The sequence below is a fragment of the Corylus avellana genome, chromosome ca9 (assembly GCF_901000735.1).
Source record: "Corylus avellana chromosome ca9, CavTom2PMs-1.0".
Classification (NCBI taxonomy): Eukaryota; Viridiplantae; Streptophyta; class Magnoliopsida; order Fagales; family Betulaceae; genus Corylus; species Corylus avellana.
The window spans coordinates 22932799-22959907 of record NC_081549.1 but is presented as its reverse complement, the minus strand read 5'-3'; the positions used below and the strand labels follow the sequence as shown (position 1 = coordinate 22959907).

Sequence of the window (27109 nt, the reverse complement as noted above, 5' to 3'; positions counted from 1 at the left end):
TAATGTTGATAAAAATAACTTTTCTTCGGGTACTGTACCACACCACACCTGCATCGGCCGTAGAATAGGATCATTTTTACTTTATTTTGGACTAAAAAATGGTTATAATTTATTTTTAGAAATTCTGAAATCATAAATAGGACACATTTTCATTAACTAAAAATAATAATAAAATATTGTTTTAAATTTAAATAAAAATAAATAATAAAATAATAAAATATTAAGGGTTGGTCCAGTTACCTCTAAAGGCTAAACAAATTATTATTATTAATTTTTTTAGATTTGGCTCTTGCTGGCCACCCCCAAGGGCCATGGGGTGGCCGAAGCCAACCCAACCTCAAATTGGGGTGATCCGACCACCCGTTAATATTTTATTTTATATTTTTATTTAAATTTAAAATAATATTTTATTAATATTTTTAGTTAGTAAACATGTGTCCTATTTGTGGTTTTAGAATTTATAATAAAAAATTATAGCCATAAACTGAATATTCTCCAATCTATTTTTTATTTATTTTTTTTGACATGTCCGCACAAGAAGGGGGGAGGGGGATTCGAACTAGTGACCTCCGCTTCATTAAGCGTGGTCCCAGCCGATTGAGCTACCTCTTGGGGACTCCAATCTATTTTAGATTAGAGAGGATCCTACTCCTAATTGTACTAGTCATCGCACCATACTTTAAATGAAAATCAATGTATACATAAAAAAAAATAAAAAAACACATAATACAGATTCGCTTTGGCTTAGGCTTTGGCTTTGGGGTTATAATTATTATATATAGAGTTGGAGCTCAATTTATTTATTAAAATTAAAACATGCATTTCTTATGTCTTACTATAAAACAGTTAGTACATATACAACTCATGGCATGAGTCTCACATATCTCATTTTATTTGATTATGCAGCATGACATGCTTACATGAACGATACAAATACATTTTAAATAATGTTTTTGCAATTAACAATTGCTCTTCACCTACTTTTATTATACTTTATTTATTTACGTGTTACTGTTAATTAGCCTTAATATATATACATATATTTTTTTCATTGCGTGTACTCTAAAATCTAAAAAAAAAAATCATATTAGACATACAAACAATGGGAATTGAGTGAAATCATTTTAGGGTAAATATTTTATTTTGTTGTATTTAATTACATATAACTATTTTAAAATTTTAATTAATGTGTCATAATATGCCAACAAAATAAAGTATTAACAAGAAATAGGACCCTAAACCCTCGGTATAAATTAGAAAACAATAAATGCTAATCTTACCACGTCTGCCTATTTATTATTCTCTTGGGTTATTATTAAATGGAAAAAAGAAAAAACAAACACAATAACACAGACCTGCCAAAAGGGACGAGACGAGACGAGAGAGAGAGAGAGAGGGGGAGAGAGGAGAGAGGAGAGAAGAGGGAGGTCAGTAAAGTGAGAAGGCAAAGCCAAAGATTCGTGTGGTGTACCGCTCGTCTCTCTGTTGTGTCCCTGCGATTTTCTCGGATTTGGCGCCCCCCCCCCTCGATCTCTCTTCAACTTGAACAAAATTACAAACCTTATAATTCGATATTATCCCCCAAAATTCAATTTTCAAATTTTTGTTTTTCTCTTTTATCGAGCCCTAGGTTTTCCGATCTGTGGTCTGCTTTCTGATCCCACCCTGCCATTTCACCGTGATTTCGTATTCAGTGCATTGAAAGGGATCTGATCCCGTCGATCCGGTTCGTCTCATCGATCAGCTCTGTTTCACCAATTCCGAGACGATAAGGTGCTGCGCTTACCTTGTTTACGCCCGACAATTAGGTCTGGTCTAACACATTTTCGTCGTAGATTCGCGTTACGGATGTGCAGTGATTTTCTGATATATTTTCTGATGCTTCTCAGATCGTTTTAATAACTGTCTTATTTGTGTGTTCAGTTTTTGGCCTTTGTTTGGAGGATCCGTAGACGTTTGTTGCCATTTGCGTCAGAGAGGAATTGTCGACATTGATCTGAATCGAGCTGTTAGTACGTCTTCAGCCAGCTTATGATTTCTGATCCTTTTTGCGTGTGCTTGTAAGCGTATTATCTTCGTCATCATCATTTTATTAATTATTGTTAATTTCTTGTTTATATATATATATAAATGGGAGCTTAGGGAACACAAATCAAATTACTATGAATTGGAATTGGAGCCGGTTGAGTTTCGGTGTGGTTGGAGAAAAATTACTATCATTTTATGAATTCTGATTCTCATTTGCCTCGGAAAATCGGCTCCTTGAACTGTCTCTGCCACAATGATTCCCCCTCTTCTTCTCTTTTCGGCGGCGAGTCGCAATGCAACCTCTTAAACTACGACAGTCCGGTCGCTTCGATCGGAGACGATAAACTGCCACCACTGGAGCATCATCACACTTGTTCTCTGGTGCAATTGGAATCGGCTGCTGAGCCTAGGGTTTTGGAGCAGTTTCCATTGGAATGCCCCAGACAGGAGAGGAGGAGACGGCTGGTGTCTTGGGGTGCAATGGAGCTGCAGCATAATCACATCAGTAACAATAACATCAATTCTAGTTCCGCTTCATTCGAAATCTCTAGTAGTAAGCCTCGGAGGAGCCACCGCCGCCACAAGAGCTTGCAGTTTGAGGATAATTTATTGTCAAACGAAGCGAATCCGAGGTTCATCTATATTGGTGATCCAAGGAGGACCAACGACAAGTATGAGTTCTCGGGGAATGAGATTCGAACGAGCAAGTACACGATCATAACCTTCTTGCCCAAGAATTTGTTCATTCAGTTCCATCGCGTTGCCTATTTGTACTTCCTAGCTATTGCTGCTCTCAATCAGCTTCCGCCTTTGGCAGTGTTTGGGAGAACTGTGTCGCTTTTTCCCCTCCTGTTTGTGCTTTGTGTCACGGCTATCAAAGATGGGTATGAGGATTGGAGAAGACACCGATCGGATAGGAATGAGAACAACCGGGAGGCTCGCGTGCATCAGAATGGTGAATTCCGATGGAAGGAATGGAAGAAGATACAGGCAGGTGAGGTGGTGAAGATCTGTGCTGATGAGAGCATCCCTTGTGACATGGTTTTGTTAGGGTCCAGTGATCCTAGTGGACTTGCATATATCCAGACTATGAATTTGGATGGTGAGTCGAACTTGAAGACAAGGTATGCCCGGCAGGAAACTGCTTTAGCAGTATCTGAAGAGTGTATGATATCAGGGCTCATCAGATGTGAGCAGCCAAATAGGAATATATATGAGTTCACCGCCAACATGGAGTTCAGAGGGCAAAGGTTTCCCCTTAGCCAGTCGAATATAGTTTTGCGGGGTTGTCAGCTGAAGAACACGCAATGGATAATTGGTGTTGTGGTGTATGCCGGACAGGAAACAAAAGCAATGATGAACAGTGCAGCCTCCCCTTCCAAGAGAAGCAAATTGGAGAGTTACATGAATAGAGAAACCCTTTGGTTGTCTATTTTTCTGTTTGTCATGTGCCTAGTGGTGGCCGTTGGGATGGGCCTATGGCTCCTACGGCACAAGGAAGAGCTTGATACCCTGCCTTACTACAGAAAGATATACTTCACAAATGGGAGGGATAAATTGAAAAGATACAAATATTATGGGATACCCATGGAGACCTTTTTCTCCTTTTTGAGTTCTATTATTGTGTTTCAGATTATGATTCCAATATCTCTTTATATTACAATGGAGTTGGTTCGTTTGGGTCAGTCATATTTCATGATTGAAGACAGGGATATGTGTGACAGTAGTTCTGGTCCGAGGTTCCAGTGCAGATCATTGAATATAAATGAGGATTTGGGTCAAATACGCTATGTTTTTTCGGACAAAACCGGGACACTCACTGAAAACAGAATGGAATTCCAAAGAGCAAGCGTCTATGGGCAAAATTATGGGAGATCCTTGCTTACAGTGGATCCACTGCTAGAAAAGAACATTGCTGGTATGAAAAAATGCTTAGCCTTTTATAATCTTCTTAATTTTGTGAAAGAGATCATGCTTGTAGTTCTGATATTTTTTTCCTAGAAAGGGTAACTTCTTACAATTGTTGTAATGAAGTTTGGAGATTTTGACTAGTGTAAACATTGTTTGTATGTTTCTGTGAGCGTAAACATTGTTTATATGACTTATTGGTATTTGGCACTATCATATTTTCTCAGCTGATAAGCTAAGGTCAAACAAGTGTAATAGATGATGATTCAATGATCTTTTTCAAAGTGTTTTAAATGGTCTGGAAATTGAATATTTATGATTCATGCATGGTGCCCGTCCAATTTTCTCTTGTATGATTTTGTTTTTGCAGCAACTGATAGGAGGAGGTGGAAACTTAAATCTGAAGTTGCTGTTGATTCTGAACTTATGGAATTGTTGCACAAAGATGTAATTGGAGATGAAAGGATTGCAGCACACGAGTTTTTCCTTACATTGGCTGCATGTAATACTGTGATTCCTATTCTTGACGATGGTACATCTTCTAGTTGCATAAAGGGTGAATTGCATGAAGAGGTAAAAGCTATTGATTATCAGGGAGAATCTCCTGATGAGCAAGCACTAGTTGCTGCAGCCTCTGCATATGGATATACTCTGTTTGAGCGCACATCTGGGCATATTGTGATTGATGTCAATGGTGAGAAACTAAGGTAGAAAATCTCTCACTGATGACATACTTGTATGTGATAACACCAAGGCATTTGTTTTACACATGTTTTCTATACTTAACCAGTAACTTCACTAAATTTTTTTTGTGCATCTAGGTTGGATGTGCTGGGGTTGCATGAATTTGATAGTGTACGAAAAAGAATGTCTGTTGTTATCAGATTTCCTGATGGTGCAGTAAAGGTGTTGGTGAAAGGAGCTGATACTTCGATGTTCAGCATTTTAGCAGATGACACTGAGATGGGTGATCATATAAGGAATGCCACTCAAAGCCATCTTACTGAATATTCATCACAAGGTTTACGTACACTTGTAGTAGCTGCCAGGGATCTTACAGATGCAGAGCTTGAGATGTGGCAATGCAGGTATGAGGATGCTAGCACCTCATTGACTGACAGAGTGATGAAACTACGTCAAACGGCAGCTTTTATAGAATGCAACTTAAAGCTTCTTGGGGCTACTGCAATTGAGGACAAGCTACAAGATGGTGTTCCAGAAGCCATTGAGGCTCTCCGGCAAGCCGGAATCAAGGTCTGGGTTCTGACAGGTGATAAGCAAGAAACAGCGATTTCGATTGGTCTCTCTTGCAAGCTGCTGACCTCGGATATGCAGCAAATTATTATAAATGGCAATTCTGAAGATGAATGCAGAAATCTTTTGGCTGATGCTAAATCCAAATATGGTGTTAAATCATCGACTGGAAGAAATCAAATTCTGAACTCTAAAAGTAATGCTGAAACAGACTATCTTGACATACCCGTCGATATGAAATTGTCCAATGTGCCTGGGTGGAATGCAGGGATGAAAGATGGAATCTCGAGGGTGCCACTAGCACTCATAATCGATGGGAACAGTTTGGTGTATATTTTAGAAAAAAAGGATCTGGAGTCGGAGGTAAGAGTAGCCCCACCCCACCCCCTCCCCTCCCCTCCCCTAAGAGGATTTTGTTGCAATATGATATGTGTGTGAGAGCTGTTCTACTTCTCTTTATTCTTGGGATAACACTTTGCTTTCATTTCATAATTTCTCTAAGTGCATTCTTTTACATTGCATTCTTTATGTTTATGACTTTTGCTAATGAATTACTTCTTTCATCTTTCTACAGCTTTTCGACCTTGCAACTTCTTGTAGGGTTGTGCTATGCTGTCGTGTTGCACCCTTGCAAAAAGCTGGAATAGTTGATCTGATCAAGAGTCGCATTGATGATTTGACGCTGGCAATAGGTGATGGTGAGTTGCCACACTATTAGTATTTTTACTATTGAGGCAGAGAGGGGGTTGAATTTTTGTTTGGTGTGTTTTGGCTAGCTTGTGTTAACTTATGTACATGGAAGTTATACCATTGATTTTAATCTTCTCTCTTCAACATGTGTTTTGTGGTTGCCTCATGGTGCATGTAAAATCAAGACTTTTATTCAGTCTATCTGGGTTCTTCTTCTTTCATTTCTCTGATTAATGACATGTGGTAGGGGCCAATGATGTTTCAATGATCCAAATGGCGGATGTTGGTGTTGGAATATGCGGTCAGGAAGGGCGTCAAGCAGTGATGGCATCCGATTTTGCCATGGGACAGTTTCGGTTTTTGAAAAGATTACTTTTGGTGCATGGACACTGGAATTATCAGCGTGTCGGTTACTTGGTTCTGTACAACTTTTACCGTAATGCTGTCTTTGTATTGATGCTATTCTGGTATGCATGGTTTTCTTTCCGTGTTACTGGATTGCTTTCTATATTAGATACTAGAAGAATCCCTGTTCACTGCTCCCTGATTTAATTGTTTGTCTTTCCCATCCCTTCTCTCTCTCTCTCTCTCTCTCTCTGTGTAAGTAAAATTAAAAAGGAAAAAAATGTGCAAAAATAATTTCCAAGATCCAAGTGATCTTAGGCACAAGTAGGTAAAAACATAATTCCCTTCCCCTCTATATTCCCTCTTTCTGGTTGATGTTTTGAAAAAAAAGCGTGTCAAATTGATAAAGGAGAAAGAAAAAAAAAAAAGTCCTGAGCACTGTCATGTGGACTTTGGTACTGTGCTACCAAAGCCATTGGCTTATAATAATAAATGATAGATTTAGATGTTTGTCTGCATCTCCATCCAGCATCTGAGATTCTTATGGTATTCTTCACTTATATATATATATAAAAAAGATCTAGATGTTTGTGTTTTTGAACAGGAATAATGTTGTTCATGCAGTTATTTTCATTTATGTTTTTGCATACTAGTTAAGTTGGATTTAGAAAGTATAGAATATAGGAAATCTTGAATCTAGAATGTTGAAATCTTTGCAAATTCTTTATCAATTATTGTCCTGTAACAACAAACTAAAACAGTTGTGGAAGAGTCTCTAAACTAGGTTCTTAATTTTTTTATTTTCTTTTATTTTTTGAAGATTTGGTTTACATATGTGATATGGGGTGTACCTCAAAATGTTATGGGCCAAAGGCCAGAAATCCATTATTCTGATTGAATTCTTTGATGCACAATGCTCTCATCGCTTTGAATTCCATTATATGCAACTTCTCTTGAAGTTGTTAACATGATTTTTTTTTCTTATTCGTTATCTCTTTGAATTCCATTCTATGCAACTTCTCTTTGTTAATATGAATTTCTTTTTTATTGGTAGGTACATATTATGTACAGCTTTTTCAACAACTTCTGCTTTAACAGATTGGAGCAGTGTATTTTATTCTGTTATTTATACTTCTATTCCTACTATTGTTGTTGGTATTCTGGACAAAGACTTGAGCCATAAGACACTGTTACGATATCCCAAGCTCTATGGTGCTGGGCATAGACAGGAAGCTTACAATTTGCGTCTCTTTTGGATCACGATGATTGACACACTATGGCAGAGTCTTGTTCTGTTCTATATACCCTTGTTCACCTATAGAGAAAGCTCAATTGATATTTGGAGCATGGGCAGTTTGTGGACAATTGCAGTTGTTGTTCTTGTGAATATGCACTTGGCTATGGATATTCAGCGCTGGGAAATATTTACTCATGTTGCAGTGTGGGGATCGATTTTTATTACATATGCCTGTATGGTGGTACTGGATTCTATACCAGTCTTTCCCAATTACTGGTTAGTCATGACATCTACCACTACACGTTCTGCATTCTAATTTGTGATGGTTTTGTAGAACAGAGCTAACATTAATTCTAATCTTGGGCAGGACAATTTACCATCTGGCGAATTCACCTACCTACTGGCTCACCATTTTGCTTATTATAGTTGTGGCGTTGCTTCCTCGCTTCCTTTTCAAAGTACTACATCAGATTTTTTGGCCTTCAGATATCCAGATAGCTAGAGAAGCTGAGATACTAAGAAAACATAATTATTTGGGGTCAAAGCAAGATCAAGGTGCCAGCTAAGGTGCATGCTCCCTTGTATAGACGAGCCTCATTTTGTATGGCTTTCCTTGGGTTTGTCCATCATATGGCTTTCTTGGAGAGCTTGTTTGTGAAGTTTAATGGTAAGCAGCATGTGTTTAATTTTTCTGGTGTTTTTTCCATCCTATATTCTTCATTTTTATCCTATTATGTTGATGTGACAGGGTATGGTAGCCCTTAGATCAGTCATTGTTTTAAAGATACTGCACCCTGCCACATCAGCATAATGGGATGAAAGTATAATAGAGTTCTTTATAATTCTTTGGCCTTGTTGTCTTCTGCTTCTCATTCTTCAGATGGGTGGCAAAGTAAAAGAAGTGATTGTCGTTGGACAATAGAGCTGATTAACCAGTTAGAGGATAGAAAGCAGATGGATGTTTTATGCCAAGAAGAGTGTCTTTTGGTGGCTGCAGGATGAGATGATGCAGATAGGGGAGGGAAAAAAGGTGCAAAAGGAGGTCGAGGAGACCCATCAAGATGGATCTTCAGCAATTTAATTGAATTTTACATGATTTGGTGTTGGCGGAAGTGAAAATAACAGTGTGGTGGCCAAGCACAGAGAGTTGATGTTTTAAAAAAGAGGAAAAAAAAAGAAGGTACATAATAGTTATACAGGCTTGACTTCTTTTGCAGCTTTAGAATGAATGAGAAAGTGTCAAAAATGTATAGTTTAGAATTTCTCAATTACCATCAACCATATTTGCACATTAAAGAGTTGATAAACTTTTTAAATGGTAAGCCACCGGTTAGAGCATTCCCAGCAGACTCCCTATAAGGGAGTCTGTTTCCTATGTTTAGGAAATATGTTCAAAAAATCGCAAAAAACGTCCCACAGCAGATTCCCTATATGATTCCTTAAACCATTAGATGCTACAGTGGAACCCAATGTATTGGGTTCCACTGTAGCGATCCTTTGCCTTATTATAATCATAAAAAAAAAAAAACTCTCTCTCCTCTCACATCTTTTCACGCCCACTATTTTTCTCCGTTCTTCTTCTCTGCCCTCTTCTGCATTTCATCTCGACACAAAGCAAATCTCCATCTTCAATACTCCATCTTCACTCTCACGGCCACTCAAAGGATTTACACCCAAAATTAAACAACAAATAAAATCCACAAAATCAATCCTCCCCAAAGAGCTTAAATCGTTCCAGAACTCAGCAACTCAACCAAAACTCAAGAAACTCGAAATCCATTCGGCCAAACCATCTCAAAACAGATTCTAAGAACACCTCAATTAGAACCGAAACTCAACACCCAACCAGCCACTCAAGACAATCAAAAATCCTCAAGAACACAATTGATTACCCAAATCGAATACCCAGAGAATCAACCCCATCACAATCAAATACCCATAACTAAAGGAAGGAGAATTTTACCTAAGGAATGATTCTGAGCCCAAAAGCCGCTGTCCAGCCACTCACGGCTTCGCCGTGGCCGTCTGCTGAGCTTTCTCTCTCTCACCATCTCTCTCCGTCCCTCTCCCAGCTCTCTCTGCATCACTCTCTCTCTCTCTCTCTCTTCTCTCTTGTTCTCTCCTTGTCTGTCTTCGTGAGCAAGAAATTGCTGGGGGAAAAGTGAGGCAGAGAGTGAGATAGAGAAAGGGAGAGGTGCGGATGGGGGGAAAGAAAAGAAGGAAACAGAGAGTGAAGAAGACAGGGAGAGAAAGAAGACGGAGATGAGAGAGATGAAAAGAAAAAGAAAATTTTTTATAGAATAAAAGAAAATATTATTTTAATGAAAATAAAAATAATATTTTAATGATGTAGGGAATGGTAAAGGGAAGCTATTGTGAAGTTTTTGTAGATAGGAAAGCAAAAAGTAGTTTGGATCCTTAAATATAGGGAAAATGGTTGGGTAGCTGCTGGGAATGCTCGTATGCCCTTACTGAGACCAAGGCAATTTTAAGTCGCTCTACCCTAATTCAGGGATGGGGTTCTCAGTTTAGTCGACTCTTGGATGATGAAACATAAATAAGGGGCTGAGAATCCTCCTTTTGTCTTGTATTGTTAGCCAGCTTCTTTTTGGATTTCTCTCATTCTTCCAAGGCCACACAACCTTCAGATCCCCTTATCACGCCAATTTTGGCTCTTCTTGTCCACCACTTAAAGAAAATAAAAGAAAAGACACTTAAAAATTAGGGAAAACTTCACTAAGGACTCTCAAACTTTTACCCGTTTTGAAATACCCTTCTGAACTTCAAAATCTCTCAATTTAGTCCCCTGAACTTTCAATTCCTTTCAATTTGGACCCCTCCGTCAGATTTTAAACATCACATGACGTTTATACCCTTGACTTTTGTATAAAATTTCAACTTATAAAACGTTTTTTTATTTAAAAAAAAAAACAAAAATCAGGGATATTTTGGTCCTTTTTTTAAAAAAATTTTAACGACTAAAATTAACGGAATGGTCCAAATTGAGAGCAATTGAAAGTTCAAGGAACTAAATTTAGAGATTTTGAAGTTTAAAGGGGTATTTCAAAACGGGTGAAAGTTTGGAGGTCATTAGTGAAGTTTCTCCTAAAAATTAAAATAGGTCAATGTCAGCCGTACTCATTTATATTGTGAATTATAGGGATCCCAATCCTATGCCATTCGTATCGCGTTATATTTATTTATGGAACCAACAAGTTCTGCCATTTTGAATCACGAATTCGAGCATGGCTGAGAGCCTCTCATAATTGTAATTACACAGGCTACAATCTAGGCAAGCATTTACAATCAATCCCAATGTCCTCTTCATGCAGGAATCAGGATTAACCACTACTTGAAGTGGGACAAATGCAGAGAGAAGAGGGCAGTTTTTATTTGAATTGAAAATTTTCCAAAACCAAATCAGTTTAAATGTTTTGTCTGCTGGCATATTTATTGTCTCCTCCTTTTGTCTGGCTTAACTTAGAATCCAATTCATAGATTATGAAACATAAGAAGCTCTATTGTTCGGGACAAACACTTTTGGTTCTTTTCTATTGTTACTATTTTCAGAGTTTGGTTCCCAAGAAAAAAAAAAAAACGAATTAACTGTCTTTTCGTTCAAGTTTCCTATGCATGGTTTTGAATCCCAACAATTTTTCTGTTTGAATTGTTTGAATCCGTTGACTAGAATCTGATGTTGAGAGGTTGGGGAGTGTGAACGCGTTCTTCTCTTCAAACCAGTGTGAACACGTTCTCCTCGTCAGACATGGTCCCTCCATCTTCTTCTTAAGATAGGATTTTTTTCTTTTTTCTTCATTACACAGCAACCCTCCAAAGAAAAGGGAAGGAAAGAACCCATTTATATAAACAATCGAAGCATTAGTTTCTATTATACTTTTCATTCAGTTTCTAATTTTCATTTACTAGTGAGTAGTGAGCTTTTCAATTGTTAGTTTATCAATTAATTGGATGATTAGGTGAGAGATGTCGTTGCATTTCTTAATTTCTCTTATGAGATAAATATGGTCCCATAAACTTCTTAACAAGTTATAGAATGCCACACACAAATGGTAGACCATTTCAAACCTATTTTTAATTTTTATTACCCTTAAATCACTATTCATCTTACAAATTTAAAGTTATTAAAAAAATTTTATTTAATATTCTTCTTAATAACTGAAATATTTAGTAAGTTATTTTTATAAAATGCATTAAGTATCCCAAAAAATATACTGCAAAGCTCTTTTTTTTTTTTTCCTTGTATATTTTTAGGATAAATTATTTTCAACAATAGAAAACTACCCACCACAGCACATGCTGTCAATATTAAAGTTAATAATACTGTATTGTCTGACAGTATTAATCAAGGTAGCACAGCAACGTTTGTTGCTCTCAGTGTTCATTGCCACTGAATTGAATTGAAGATGCACTCAGGGCTCGAATATCCATAAACATGTGATGATCATTTATAAACAAGTAAATCTCACATTTTACTATTATTTTATTGAATTGATACGATAATGTTAATAATTATTAGATCACTCTTTATTAAAAAAAAAAAAAGTTAAAGATTAATGAACATTTTCATGTTAACCATATGAATGAAGATGAGTTTTGGATAAAGATTTTTGTAATAATTTTGTCGCCTGAACTCTAACAATCTGAATAACAACTGTGAAAAAGTTAATATAAAAATTATTTGTCTAAATAAATTTTAAACGTTCAAGTAGCAAAATTGTTGAAAATCCCGATGAGTGGATTATGTGATTTCTCTTTATAATTATTCAACAACCAGCCAATGCAGAAAGGACATAATTTTTGTTATAAGTGTTAAAAGGTTGGTTAGATAATTAATTATTTGAAGAAATCCAAGAAACTATATAGTAGAAAAACAGAATATTCTAGTGGTAGGAAGGGATGCATCTGGGAAGGCGCATTAAGATGAGGCACATGGAGGATGACGGTCCTTTACCACACACTATCAATCCCACTTGGTGCTTATCCAATCCAATATTAAAAAGAAGCAGTACTTGAAACTTCAAAACATGCAACTACCTGCCTACTGTCGTATTGTTACAACTACGAAAACCCGTCAAAACCCTTTCTTGGTATTTCTCAACTCAAGGTTTTAATCGTCTTTTTGTGCTATCTTTTGTTTGTCTTTTGCTATTTGGGATTCAACCAAGTTTCTTAGGGCGATAGACTAATTCTGTCCATTGCCTCTCATTTTTCTTTTATTCTCTCAATTTTTATATGGCGTGATTTTCACGGCATTTGGTGGATAAGAATTTGTTTTTTAGTTTTTGAAAACCATATCACATAAGATTTAGGAGATGGGTAGTGATGTATAAAATTACCCTTATTAAGATGCCGTTGATACTTTGTGCATGACATGTCAAATGTGACACACTTATCATATAGAAAATTATAAAATTTGATGGTAAAATGATTGAAGGATCTCTAGCTATTTGATAGTGGAATAAAATCTAAGAAATCGATTGTCGAAGTTAGAAATTAAATAAAAATTAGCTATATGAGAAAATAATTTATTATGATATGTGACATAAAGTTTAAAAGAATTTTTATGTTTTGTCGGTGGTGGCAACAATGTCGTCAACAATGGTTGAAAGGGCGGCGTTGATTTCAAATTTGTGAGTCTCTCTTAAAAGAAACGATTTCTCTTTAGTCGCAAAGATAACCTAGCTTTAAGTAGATTATGACGAAAGGACATAATCATTGTTGTGGTGGTTGTGGTTGGAATTAGGCTTTTTGGCCATTGGACGAAAAAAATTAAAAAAAGAAAAAGAAAAAAGAGCTGATTCCCAAAATTTGGATTGAATGGAAATTAGGAAATACATGTGATTTGATTAGAAACCGAGAATATCCTTTGCTTTGCCTTTCTCAACTAAAGGTTATAATAGTCTTTGTGTTATATTCAGTTTATTCAATTAGAGAAAATGGGGGTACCACTTGAAAATATTTATGAAGGTGACGATTACAGCATGACATAAGGACCGTGACGTCGCATACGAGTCGTAGGAGGCAAGCCCACCTTACCCACGCGCTTACAACCTCAGATTGAAACAAGTATCGGTCAGGATGAAGAGAGTGACGATGAAACTTCTGAACCGCGAGTGGGGTTTGCATACCCCCTAAACGTGAGGAATTTTCCCATCTGGGTTCCTCAGAACCTCCTCTTTCATTTCCCACATAAAAAGGCACCCTTGGTTGGCTTCACTTGGCAACTAGATCCTCACCACAGCTCTCTCTCTCTCACACACACAAAAAAAAAAATGGGGTGTTCTTGGCCGGAAAACTCGCCGTCGAAACCCAGAAAAGCGATTGAAGAGCTCATTCAAGGCCGTGAATTCGCAAATCAGCTCCGGGGACTGCTCAGTAAGTCGATCGGATATGATGGGTCAGCCCCGGAAAAAGATCTCGTTCTCAAAATCTTGAACTCCTTCGCAAACACTCTTTCGTTATTGAATTCTGCCGAGTCCGACGTCGACGTCGACGTTACTCAGGTTCAGCCCAATACCCAAGCCAGTTCGCCTTGCTGGGATGCGCCCAAGTCGGAATCTTCCGGCGAAAGTTGTCGGAGTATTTCAACGGTGAAGGATCGGAGGGGATGTTATAAGAGAAGGTAAGGAGGATATTCCACTCGAAGCAAGTGTTTTCGATTTTCGTACTGAAATTTTGAAGGGATTAAATTATTATTATTATTTATTTTTTTTCTCAGAAATAAATACAAATTCTTACTTGCAGGAGGACTTCACAGACGATAACTAAAGACACCCCAACTCTGATCGATGACGGCCATGCATGGAGAAAGTACGGACAAAAGGCGATCCTTAATGCTAAATACCCAAGGTATATTTTATTGACACATTATCTTTCCCTTTATTAATCAGAAAAACATGCGAAGAAATTCTTTTTCTTTATTCTTAAAAATGATTTTGAAAAACAAAAATAAATAAATGAAGAATGCTACTAATATTTACACTCATCTCACAAGCGTGTTAAATATATATATAGTAACACATCATGTCAACTGTTGGGGTGAAACTAAAATTTTTGATTAAAAGGCAAAAAAAAAAAAAAAAAAGAAAGGATTTTTAAGGAAAAAAGGACTAAATTTTAGAAGAATTATATATATATAAAACAATAATTTAAGGAATTTTTTTTAAAAAAAATTGGGAGGCTATGACCCTACCATTTGCTTTAGTGAAAAGTAACATTACTCTTAGAGAAATATAAGGGGTTTTTTAAAAAAAAATTGGGAGGCTATGACCCCACCCTTAGCTTTAGCGAAAAGTAACATTACTCTTAAAGAAATAAAGTAGATTTTTTTTTTTTTTTTTTTCTGCAAACATATTCATTTTTCATAGTGGAATTAGCAACACAAAATTGCTTAATAATCGTCCAACTTATGACTCCACTACCAAGGGTAAAGAAAGAATCCTTGAAAATCATGAATCAAATCTTTACTATGGTAGATAAGTAATATAATTCCTCGATGTCCTAAGATACTTGAGTACGTGCTTAACAGCTGTCAACAGTTGTGGTTCGGGATTCAATTAAATACCTAGCGACCGTGCCAACTGTAAAATAAATATCGGGTCTGGTACACTGTAACATCGCGCCCTAATCTAAGATTAAGATTGTTTTGATTTGGCCTAAATTAATATGTTTAATTATAGTTTGTAGTAGTCCTAAGTCTCTCAACCATCAAGTGTAACACAATTTGATTCCAATCCATTATTTTGTGCAGGCATTATTACAGGTGCACTCATAAACATGATCAGGGATGCCAAGCGGCCAAACAGGTGCAAAGAATCCAAGAGGATCCGGTAATGCACAGGACAATATATATTGGGCATCACACGTGCAGAACGTTCTCAAAAGTGCCGGAATTAATCTTGGATGCTTCTCCTGATGATTCTCCATTTGTTCTAAGCTTCGACAACACCTTCACAAACAAACACAACCACCCATTTCTCTCATCATCTTTCCAATCAGTGGTCAAGCAGGAATACAAGGAGGAGATGCCCGCCGCCGATGACATCACCCACAACAACCAATCATCATCGTCTGATTATCTCGTGTCACCGGATGAGACGGCACTCGAATCATTCTACAACAGCATCACTGACTTATCATCATCACCCATTGAGTCCGATAATGGGGATGGTATTTCTAGGACCTTGGTAGGCTCGGCTGACTTTGCCGATGCTGATCTGCTATTTGAATTTTGATGGGCGCATGCCTTTTTTTTTTTTAAGGTTTATGTAGAAAATTAGAAAATTAATGTATGACTAGTAAAAAAAAAAAAAAAAAAATATTTTCTACTAGTTGGCACTTGGCAGCTCCATTAATTAGTGTATAAGATGTAACCCTTTTTTTTTTTTTAAAAAACATTTTTGTAAACTATTTTTAGAGTTATTTTTCACTAATTTCATGAATCTTGATGCCAATTGTAAACTTTCTATTCACGTCTCCTTCGTCTCCCTCTTACACCGTCGCAGTCCAGGGGGACGGTCCGGCGACGCACTCGCTCGCGTTCAGGGTCATGCGGCTGTGCAGGCCGTCGTTCCACGTGGACCCTCCGCTCCGCCTGGACCCGGCCGGTCGATCTCATTGCTGGGAAGGCCGGTGCTCCATCTCTCTCCCTCCTTCTCATACTCTTTGTACAGGAGTGAACTCCGTATTTATAGGGGGGGAGAGAGAGAGTGTTCTCTGTACAGGAGTAGTGCTGGAGTGGGATAAGCTGAGGCAGATGGTGGAGTTGGAGAAGCAGAGGATGCAGTTCGCCAAGGATTTGGAGGTGCAAAGGATGATTAATTTTTTGGATGATTTTGGGTGATAATGGGTATGGGATTGGCTGATTTGTTGGGGTTTTGGTTGATTTATTGGGAGGAAGAAGTTCTGTAGGCATCAGATTTTCAGAAACAAAGAATAAAAAATAAATAAAAATAAAGAAGGAATAGAGAAATGATAGGAAAATAATATTTAAATGAACGTGAAGTTAAAATGCTGAGTGAAAGATGAGTTATTTAAAAAAATAGATAATTAAAATAGATAAATATGATTTTTTTTAATTAAATTAACTAAATATTTGTTGAGCCAGACGTAAATATGCTTAACAATTTGTTGAGCATAGTGATAAAAAAACGTTTATAGCTAAAATTAATAACTAACATGACGAAACTATTTTTTTTTTTTGCCATTTTTGCTGAAAATGACAATGCTGTAAAAGTGATAAACAAGCTCGTTTTTGGTCTATATTTTTGTTGTAATTTATTTGCCCTTTTTTTTTTGGTGGGGGTGGGGGTTAGAAATTAAGCATATTCAAGGATTTTGAGATGAATATAAGGTTAGGTTCACTGAATATGATGGACATATATCCATAGGACCATCCCGGTAGGCCCTTTTTACTAAAGATGATTGCGATGTCCATTGGAAAAATTGCAGTATAATCATGCTGTCTGTCCTTTAAAATTTAATGCTAAATTAATATTTGTTGAGGGGTCAGAAAAAAATCAAAAATAAAATAAAATATGTGAATCTTGGAGAGCAAGCAGTTGAATAATCCAAGCCTATGTATGAAACATCACCCTTCTTCCCACAAAATAAAAGGCAAAATAAGTGAAATTGAGATAAGCCCATTTATTACAAAGATTTTATATCAATTGATGTGATGTGTCATGTCATGTCATACCAATCATTTAAAAAAATTTAAAAAATATTAATAATTTAAAACATATTAGGTCAATTAATATAAAATAAGTGTGAAAATTAGTATTATTCGTTATGTTATAAGACACATGTTTTGATTATGATAAGACATTTAATTTTTAATTTATACTCAACGAAAGCCAAAACCATACCTAAACTCTTGTTCATATGGCAATGCCTTTTGTCCAATTTTTTTGCTTTTTATATAAACAAAAGGGAAAATTACAGTTTACCCCTCAAAGTTGACAGCGTTTTTCAATTCGAACACCAAAATTTTAATTTTTGCAATCTACCCCCCCAAAGTTTTAAATTTTTGCAATTTGACTAATTGTATTCAAAACTTTCCATATTACCCCTAATTTTTATTTTTTTATTTTTTATAAAAAAAATTTAAAAAAAAATCCAGGGTGGTCGTTGCCAGCTCTTTGCCCATCTGGCCATTTTTACACCCCTATTTTTTTCATAAAAAATAAGAAAATAAAAATAAAAATCATGGGCAATATGGAAATTTTGGGATAATATTGGTCGAATTGAAAAAAAAAATTGAAACTTTGCGGGGATAGATTGCAAAAATTGAACCTTTGATGTTCGAATTGAAAAACGCTGTCAATTTTGAGGGGGTAAACTGTAATTTTCCCTAAACAAAAAAAGCATTAAACAAATAATTCAAAACATAAAGTATTCACAAAACACTCAATTCAGATTGGTGTCTTCAAAATATAATACCCACAAGACAATTAAGACAATTACTAACAAATTTCTAAAAATGATAGACCAAACACTCATTTTTCTGATCATATTGGAGAATATGTTACAACCCTCAAGATTTGACGTGTCCATCAGTATCGAAGAAGAAGCTATCTTTCAAAATCAATCCCAACCTCATCCTAAAAGTCACAATGAAGCTTTAACTTTGTCTAATTGTTCACATGGCTAAGTCGAAATCACAAGTATGTGGTGGGAGAGAAAGCAAAGAGAAATATAACTTGGGGAGTTTTTAGAGTGAGGGTGAAAAATCTTGAGGTTTAACAGGGCACTTACTATTAAGAGTGTCGAGATTATGCCATTTAGTGAAAAATTTAGAGAAAAAAGAAAAATAAAATAAAGAAAAGTGCTATGGGTACTAAATTTTACTACAAAATGTTTATCAAACTGATGTGTAACTTATTCATTAGAAATTATCATAAAAATTACTCAAAATAAATATAACGGGTACCAATAAACGAGTTCCACATTATTTTGATACACTTCTATTTGTAAAAGATTTGGTACATACAAAAAAATTACGTGGTTCAATGGTATGCTTGTGTCTACAACTCTAATGGAGAAATGATAATAGTTGTAGGGCATCAAAGCAAAAGGGAAGACATGAAATTGAACTTATTGTGCACGTAATTAAATAACAAGATTATAAAGAAGCAGAAAAGAGCATAATAGAAAATTGATCAATCACACAAGACACCAAAATTTAAGTGGTTCAGCTAAATAAGCCTACATCCATTGGAGAAGACGATCCAGAAAAAATTCACTAACGAAAGATGGAGTACAAAGATAACGGGGAGAAAATCACTCAAAACTCCAATACATCTAAATCTCAGTCTCACACAAAAGAAAAAAATACAAAAGAGAAAAAAAATAGACCAAAAAAATATTCTTCTTCTCTAAGTGCCATAAGACACAACAAAGTAAAAAAATTCTAATGAGATGCGGTTTTTTCTCACACATCACTATGTTGCAAAGCCTCCCTTTTATAGAGGTTAAAAGTTGGCTTGCAACTCCTTGAACAACTTGGAGTAAAGATACGTGAACTTCAAATTGGAGTAACCAACAAAAGCCAATATGAAAAAAGGGAAAGTGTGGCTCATAAAATACTAAAATCCCAAAAGAATAGCCCAAAACTCCAAGTCAAGCTTGGCATTCCAAAGTCAAGCGGGCAAGACTTAAGTAATTCAAGGCACCACACAACAAAACTCTTAGAAGCACTATAGTAGTACTGAGGCTCACCTGTCCCTATAGTAGTACTAAGGCTCATCTGTCCCGGGTAGGTCGGTGCAAACAATTCAAAATTTATTTGAATAAACAAATTGCTAGAATCCGGATATTATTAGAAAAAGCAATAGTGTACTATATGCAGCAGCACACATGATAGATGATAAAAAAAAGGAAGTTTCATTGCCTAGCACCTAAAGACTGGAGAGAGAAAAAGAAGGAAAAAGGTAGTTGAAACGAGAAAGAAAGAAGGAAAAAGTAATTAGAGATTGGCTTAGAAAGTGAGAGGGAAACGAATGAAGAATTATCCCTTGAAGGTGCTTGACAAAAGTCCCAAGTGTGAGCAGGATGAGGCTTTCACATGCTCTTTCTCTATCCACGTTGGCTTTTCAATCCTCGTGCCACTCAAAGTGGGACTCCTCCGCGATACAAGACAAAAGTGATGGCCTTGGCACCCTGTGTCTTTATAGATAAACTAATAATAAAAGAAGACGACAAATAAGTGAGAAAAGGAACAGGAATGATTTTTCTTCCTCGTGCTGTACCATTTTCGTCCACATGGACAAGTGGCTATTCATTCATTTAACAATGGAAAATGTTCGGTTGTTACAATTTTTTAATTGTAACTTCTTCTTTTTTTTTTTTAGAAATTTAGGTGACTGTTAACATTATTATACAATACAATATGAGTAGACAAACTAAACAACAAAATTGGTAAAGAATGTGCAATAAGGGCTATAATATTTGGGACTAATAATTTTTTATACAATCAATAAACTTAATACGAAATTAACAGATTAAAGTTAAGGAGTCTGACCAGTTTAATTAAATGGGTCGGGTGAGAGTTGACCTATATGCCTTATTATCATGCTTTGACACGATCCAAAACTGACATGCAAACATGAATTGCCACTCCAGGATCTTCTCAATTTTCAAATGAAATTGATAAGATTTATTTTATGCTCTAAATTTTGTTTTGTTACATTTAACAGTGTATATAGTGTCACATTATTTACAAATTTTAAATGACGTGATAACATATTTTTCATATGCAGAAACAAAATTAAGGATTCTCGGTTTCCGGTCTGACCAATCATGTGAATTGGTCATTATATTATAAAATTTAATTTAAACCACAAAATAGATGTTTTGCACCTGAGTTGAAAGAAAAGAGCTCCTCATGTAAATTGAAAAGCTTTGGATTCCTAATATCATTGACTGACTTTGTTGCCCACTTTCTTACTATAATTACGCAGCTTGTGAATTAGTACTAATAATTGCATGTGGACGCTGAGCAAGTAGCGCGAAATAAAGACCAATTCATGTGAAAACGAGGAAAAGTTAAAAATTATTGGGGTGTTTGGTTAACTTTTTTAAAGCAATTTTTTTTTTTTTTTTAAATAGTAATAAGAAGTTATTGGTGCAATATAAATGTTATGTTAAGTAAAATATTGACTTTTGTGAAATAATTAATATTTAATTAAGAACATCACGACTCATATCAATAAAATTGAAAACAGATCATTTCGCGAATCCTCTTGAAGTTAAAGGTAAAATTATCTTTCGCTCCAGTCCCGTTCAAATCAACTGATCCAAGTACAATACAATTGGATAAAAGTGTGAGATGAAAATTCCTGTGCACTTTTCCTTTCCTACCACCTCATGATTTTTTTTTTCTTTTATTATTATTATTATTATTTTATAAAAAGAAAAGAACTCAATTGCATTGCCAGAAACTCTGCTTGAAGTCTAAGCAAATTAAACTTGCTTTTACAAATTATGCCACTTAATTTTCGGTGCAATTTTATTTAGAACATACCAATTTGACTGAATCCACACGAACATTTGGGGACCTTTACAATCTTTTATACCCCTTACAATTAAACGGAAACTCTAAGAGGCTCTCAATAAAGCGTTTTTTCCTGACCAAGAAGCTCACTTGCTCGAATAGGTGCTTAAGCAGCTTACGTACCTGTTCAGATAAATAAATTCCATTGGGAGATAGTGACAATTTTTTTTAATCTCTTGCCCATTGGGAGAAGATTGTAGAGAATTTCAATCCAATAATAAGACTATGCCCTATCAATAAGAGGTCATAAACTTAAGACACCATGAATGGCCAATTGGGCCTGTGGGAAAGGACCATTGGGGTATGGCTCAATTATAATGGGCAAACCTAACACGAATAAAAAAGATCTCTATCTCCCACCAGCTTAGAGTTCGATAATTTTTTACACCATTACAGCAATAGCCAACCATCCAAAGCACATTCATCATCGAAAGTTTCTATACAGGATGCAATTCTCACATATCTAATGGAAATAGTAAAACCCTAATTAAACTCAAGATTTGACAATAAACTGACTATCAAATTCTTAAACCGATGATTCGGACTGGTGGACCGTCTTCTATCGAATAAATTGAAACATACTTTTGATTCAGTAGTACACGGAATTCAATGTAGAAGTAAACAAATATGGGAGTGCTGGATATATTCACGAATATCCCACGGTTTGTTTCTCTCCGGCTTTTGCAGTGACTAACTTTATGAGAGCGCTGGAGATAGGAGACTATTTCTCACGAGGCCCACTATGTTTGGTATTTCCTACGGAGAGCTCTTCCTCTTGATCGGTGCCACCGCTGCTCTCGTCGGTAGTCTTTCTATCTTTCTGTTTGTGGGTGTGCTGCATTTTGGTTTTAGTGAGTTTTAGTTCAAAATTTTGTTCGAGTGTTCCATTTTTCCCGTTTCGATTTCCTCAATGCTTTTTTTGGGTTTATCCAAGTTGTGGGGGTTCGGTGATGGGGTCTTGGCTTTACGAGAGAGCTATTGGAAACAAAAAAATTGAAATGGGCTTTGGTTTTTGGGGGCTATAGGCCCAAAGGATCTTCCAATTATTGCTAGAACTGCGGGAAGGTTAGCGGGTCGAGCAATCGGGTACGTTCAATTAGCTCGTGGGCAATTCGAGAATGTTATGCAGCAGTCTCAAGCTCGACAGGTGATTTCTTTTAATTCCTCATCTTGTTTCTAAGAATAAAGATAACTAACTATATTGATGAGAAAGCTTTGTTCTTTGAGCTAAGATATGGTGAAAAGGGAATAAGCAAAATTGTCACTTTCGTCTTTTGAGAATGAGGATGAGTAGTTGTGGCAGGAAGTAAAATGCTGCAATGAGGTTAAATGTATTTTAGTCTGAACTCGCCTTTCAGTTTGATGGGTTTTAGCTAGTTTTGTTTTTTTTGTTTTTACCTGTTTGGATGCCCCATGTAGATGACAATGTTGAATTGTGTATTCTTCATTGCGTGAAGCGTGTGTTTTTTTTTTTTTTTTCAACGGAATACAAAATGAGGTTTTATGTTATGAGGAGGATTGTCTTTAAGATATCATAACATTGAAGGTTCTTTATTACTTTCTATCTTGTGGTACGTTTGATCTGATTTAGGGATTGCATATATGCTCTGTAATGCTATTGAAGAGAAAGATGGAATTACCATTTTCTTCTGGTATCCAGTTGTACTATATGCTTGGTTTAAAGTATCATATTCACTATCCCCTTCTTGTATGCCTAATGGTGTCCAAGGATGATGAGATAGGAAGCAAGAGAGAGAGAGAGAGAGAAGACAACTCCTTTGTTAGTGTGAGGAGGAGTCCTAAGGAGAAGATCGTTTGCTAATATAGTGAACGGTAATTATAGGCGAGGCCGTACGACACATGTACATAAGGTAGCAGATATGATACGGACATGTATCCACATCATTGTCCTCTTGTTGAGATACATGCCCCAAATCTTGTTTCATCTTTGTCCCTAGGGCTCAGGGCCTTTTTTAGCTTTGTCTAGGCATCGTCCTTGCTATTGGTAGCCTCATTAGGCATGTTTGCCATTGTTGTAACTGTAACATCCCATAAAGTTAGTCCCACATTAGGAAGATGAATAGTCAATGACTCAACGTTGAGTTAGGGGGATTATAAAGGTGCTCATTAGTACTAAGTCTCACATGGATTCCTTAATAGGTGAGATTGAACTTTATAAGTAATTTTAGGGAGCTCTAATTGCAACTTGACTAATCCTTTTGGAGTGATAGCATAGATGTGGCTAGCATGTTCCTTGGGCTGCTACAGTAATGGCATTCTTCTCATGGAATTAGCCCCTGAGCTGACTTTCCTTTTTGGTTACTAAACCAGTGTTCTGTGCCCCCAAGTAAGACATTTAATGTGTATGATGTGGCACATATGTTCATGCAGCGCCCTATGGAATGTGCCCAAGTTGAGGGTATCAATGCACTGTAAACTTATTTTTGAATAGGTGGATATTATTTTTCTTTAGCATAGTAAAGTAAAGAGCACACATTAATACCCAAATGAAGACAAGAGAAGACAAGAAAGAGCCTCTTTTGTAGATTTATCCAAAAGATATAATTAGTATCTTTTATTTGATGGTGGTAGCAAAAACATATGCCTGGTTAAGACAATAGATAGTTTGGTAATCTTATAGCAACAAGAACTACAGAGGGTTTTTCAATTTAAATTGTGTTTTTTGTACTAACTTTTAGGTTCACAAAGAACTTCAAGACACAATGGCACAACTAGAGGCTATTCGTCATGAAATTCGAAGTATCTCTCTCATTAATCCTGGTCCTTTGACTCGAAGGCTGATGGACAATCCTGAAAATCCTGCTCCTAACACAAATTCTGGTATTCTCAGCCTCCAAAGCTTTTAAGTTATTCCACTACCTTTGTGAGTTTTACTCCCCTCTATTAACTTGTTTTATATATATGTGTGTGTATTTTGGCTAGGGCAGGCAACAGCCCGACTGAGAAGTGTGAAGAAGAGCAGAAGCCAACAAATGCTGTGATGAAGGTTTTTGAACTCTGTCAATTTTATTTCTTATTTATTTTGGATGATCTTAATTCCTTTTTATTATGTTTCTCAGGATTTTAGTTCCAAAACCTTAGGTTCAGTTGATTTGCATAGCCAAGCAACTGCTTATGCCAGATTGGTTGAATCTGAAGCCATAAAGACTGTTTCATTGGAGAGCTGTACAGAAAAAGAGAACCTTAATGATGAAGCTAGTCTCTTCACCATCCTCCCAGTTTCAGCTGAAAGCACGGGGATGCTACCAGAAAGAAAGAGTAATAGTTTTCCTTATTTATTAGTAGTTATTCTTGTTCATCTGTATCTTTCACTTTTACTTATTTATTTTTAAAAAAATTTATGTCAGTTCTGCCATTAGTTCTTTGTCCCAATCCAAGCACTGTACAAAGCAGTCTGGAGTGAAGAATTCCCTTCCCAAACAAGCCCTAAAACACTTGTCTTTTTCTAGCTAATGTTTTTTAGCAGCGGCTTTCCTTTTATTCAGTGAACATCTTCAACCTGCTGTCCTGTGCCTCCTGAGATCCTCAATCTGTTGTCCTGTGCCAGTTATTTTTGCTAATGGCGGCGCTTTAAAATTTGAGTTTCATGAATGAAGAAATAGGCCAAGATCTTAAATAGGCCAAGATCTTTGTGTTGACTTTTCTAGGAATCAGTGCACTGGTTTAGTTATTAAGGATAATTAAAGAGCTTCATGTCTTCAATTTTTTAAATCTAAATCAGCATTATTTGCAGCTCCTCATCCATCCTGTGTTCTTTTCCTAAAAAACATAATAATTAAATATAGAAAATTAAAACATTTGGAAGAGTCCAAAAATTTGTTGGTGAAGGCTTAAGCTTGATGGCTGTAACAAAGAGGAATAAGGATTGTAATTGGAAAACCTTCAATCTGGCACATATTCTTAAAGGTTATCTGGTTTGAATTGGCGGGCAAGAAATTCGTATAAATGATTTTTCTTTTTTCTTTTTCCCCATTATGTAGCAAGTATACTTAGTTCTTTGACTCCCATTTTCATAATTCAATATATGGACAATTTGCAAATTACTTAGGAAAATGCATCTCATTATGTGTATATCTTGTATCTTTTTGTTATCAATTTAACCAATAGTCTGTGTACTTGGGGGTGCCTTACGCTTTTAATGATATTTTGATTACTTATCAACAAAAATTTAACCAATAGTCTTGGTTAACTGATTAGTAGTTGAAATATTTGATTAGTGGCCTAAAGAGAGGTTCCTTCATGTGTTAAGCTTATGACTTTCAGTTTTCATTTTGTTAAAATGTTAAGTAAAATAAAATATGAGAGAAAGTGGAAACATAATTTGAGAAGAGAAGAAAGAGAAGGATTTGAGGTGATTCAACCTTAAAGGTCTACATCCACCATTATAATGCTCAATAGGCTAAGTTCTTATTATATTGACTCAAATGAAATAGTGTTACATTGAGGCGTATTTATAGAGTACAGTGAGTAGGTGATGTGTGCTAAGAAATGTAATGCGATCCTGGCGATAAATATGGAAGACAATTCTCTGGCTTTTAACACTTCTCATCCATATAGTTTATACAAAACCGTTTGTCAGTGTGCACATATACTATGGTTTTAAATATAGTTCCATATGTGACAAAAGTTTTCACCATTTTGTTTCCTTTTTATTTATCAAAAAGAAAATTTCTTTCTTTCTCTGTGTCAATTGATGCAGTGGTTAGGTTTTTCTATTACATTTTCTTCAGACACATTATCATTTCTACATACAATTGTAATCTAACTGAGTAAGTTGGCATGTGTATTTTGTAAAATATTGGACATTTGTGCTTTTGCATTTTTGGGGTAGACTATCATCAGTTAAAGAAATCCTGGTAACATATGCTCCAAAGATGACCTGCATAAAGGATTGTCTTTAGCATCTATCTTATGTAAGATCATAGCGTGCATTGATTTTATTGGCAGACATATGTCTATATTAATACATGCACGACAGCATGAGTCCATTATCTGTGCATTATAGGCTTTTTACCTTCAACGATATCTTTATTTTCTTTTCCACTTTGGATTATTATTATTGTTGTTGTTGTTAGTTTTAGTCAAAATAACACGTCTAGAAAATTCATGAATCTTTTCCTTGAAACGCTTTAACATTTAGCATGTTAGTCTCTGCATGTTTAAGAATTTCTATATATAAACAGTTCTGGCATTTTCTCAAGAGAGTTTGCAAGAAGTTTCTGTTTATGCATGTCAAATACTCAATACTCCAATGACTAACCCTGTGGATGTGGTGGCAGGAAGTGCAACAGGAGCAGATATTGTTTTGGAAGCAGTAGTTGAAGCAGAGGTAGCACGTAGTGCAAAAGATTTCTTTTCACAGCCCCAAAATCAAATACAGTGAATAGATAGGTAGTTGTGCCTTTAGAACTCCTGATAAAAACTCTAGTGACTGCATTATTCATGTTCCAGAATTTCCAGTGAATTATCTATATGAGAATGTATATTTTGTTGTTAATACTTACAAAGATGTATTATTGGAGACCCTTACTATGTAAGTTTTGCTAGCTGTCACTGTCCCTAATGAGAAAGGTGCTTTTACATTGTATCCATATACCTTACGCAAGTCATTAATGTTGTTAATGCATCTTAGTATCAGCACCTGCATGCGTAGGACAGGAGCCAGGTATATAAGAAATAAGAATTAGGTTTACATAAGAGACAATATGAAGGTTGATAGGAGTAGAAGGATTGGGAAGCCCAATCCAAATTCCAGAGCTAAGAGATAAAGGATAAAGCTTAAGCTTACGTTTTAAATGAGTAGTTTTTATTGGAAATGGAAGAATGTTGAATGAAATATATAGCCTTGAAATAGTCATTTTCCCTTGCACAATAGGAATGGCTATTTCAAGTATTTAGATCCTTATCATATACTCCACACCAAGGCTATTCTATTTCACCTTCTCTCATTCATAGTAAAAGCTATTCATTTTTTAAAGTCATTAGAGAAAATAGGAGAAGGATGTGTTATGTTTGCCTTTATGTGATCTCTTGGTCGTTAGTATTGAGTTTTG

General features: G+C 35.9%; 3 protein-coding genes across 5 annotated transcripts; all 3 read left to right on the top strand.

Moving 5' to 3' along the window:
• Positions 1-1348: 1348 nt before the first annotated feature.
• Positions 1349-8758, top strand: LOC132162649 (phospholipid-transporting ATPase 1-like). 3 transcript variants are annotated; one of them, XM_059572931.1, is made up of 10 exons: positions 1349-1808; positions 1924-2012; positions 2143-3946; positions 4307-4643; positions 4758-5553; positions 5765-5888; positions 6128-6347; positions 7280-7738; positions 7830-8129; positions 8343-8758. In XM_059572931.1, exons 3-9 carry the CDS (start codon positions 2224-2226, stop codon positions 8026-8028), a joined length of 3858 nt encoding a protein of 1285 aa, XP_059428914.1. In that variant the 5' UTR covers positions 1349-1808; positions 1924-2012; positions 2143-2223; the 3' UTR covers positions 8029-8129; positions 8343-8758. The 3 variants fall into 3 exon arrangements, with proteins under 3 accessions (XP_059428914.1, XP_059428915.1, XP_059428913.1); XM_059572932.1 differs by having other exon boundaries at positions 1349-1773; positions 1924-3946; XM_059572930.1 differs by having other exon boundaries at positions 1924-3946.
• A 4933-nt stretch (positions 8759-13691) lies between these two features.
• On the top strand, positions 13692-15852 carry LOC132162648 (probable WRKY transcription factor 70). The gene is made up of 3 exons (XM_059572929.1): positions 13692-14105; positions 14228-14332; positions 15234-15852. Exons 1-3 carry the CDS (start codon positions 13756-13758, stop codon positions 15715-15717), a joined length of 939 nt encoding a protein of 312 aa, XP_059428912.1. The 5' UTR covers positions 13692-13755; the 3' UTR covers positions 15718-15852.
• A 5660-nt stretch (positions 15853-21512) lies between these two features.
• Positions 21513-26643, top strand: LOC132162647 (uncharacterized). Its single transcript, XM_059572928.1, has 6 exons — positions 21513-21838; positions 22061-22182; positions 23735-23876; positions 23984-24042; positions 24116-24314; positions 26336-26643. Exons 1-6 carry the CDS (start codon positions 21778-21780, stop codon positions 26437-26439), a joined length of 687 nt encoding a protein of 228 aa, XP_059428911.1. The 5' UTR covers positions 21513-21777; the 3' UTR covers positions 26440-26643.
• The last annotated feature ends 466 nt before the right edge of the window (positions 26644-27109 follow it).

What these genes read in the sequence shown, in the direction of transcription:
- LOC132162649 (XM_059572932.1), top strand. Translation starts at nt 2,224, where the DNA reads ATGAATTCTGATTCTCATTTGCCTCGGAAAATCGGCTCCTTGAACTGT. An exon ending in GTCAATGGTGAGAAACTAAG is followed by an intron (nt 4,644 to 4,757) that starts GTAGAAAATCTC and finishes TTGTGCATCTAG; the next exon opens with GTTGGATGTGCTGGGGTTGC. An exon ending in CCAGTCTTTCCCAATTACTG is followed by an intron (nt 7,739 to 7,829) that starts GTTAGTCATGAC and finishes AATCTTGGGCAG; the next exon opens with GACAATTTACCATCTGGCGA.
- LOC132162648 (XM_059572929.1), top strand. Translation starts at nt 13,756, where the DNA reads ATGGGGTGTTCTTGGCCGGAAAACTCGCCGTCGAAACCCAGAAAAGCG. An exon ending in AGGGGATGTTATAAGAGAAG is followed by an intron (nt 14,106 to 14,227) that starts GTAAGGAGGATA and finishes TCTTACTTGCAG; the next exon opens with GAGGACTTCACAGACGATAA. An exon ending in CTTAATGCTAAATACCCAAG is followed by an intron (nt 14,333 to 15,233) that starts GTATATTTTATT and finishes TATTTTGTGCAG; the next exon opens with GCATTATTACAGGTGCACTC.
- LOC132162647 (XM_059572928.1), top strand. Translation starts at nt 21,778, where the DNA reads ATGTTTGGTATTTCCTACGGAGAGCTCTTCCTCTTGATCGGTGCCACC. An exon ending in TGCTCCTAACACAAATTCTG is followed by an intron (nt 23,877 to 23,983) that starts GTATTCTCAGCC and finishes TGGCTAGGGCAG; the next exon opens with GCAACAGCCCGACTGAGAAG. An exon ending in GATGCTACCAGAAAGAAAGA is followed by an intron (nt 24,315 to 26,335) that starts GTAATAGTTTTC and finishes ATGTGGTGGCAG; the next exon opens with GAAGTGCAACAGGAGCAGAT.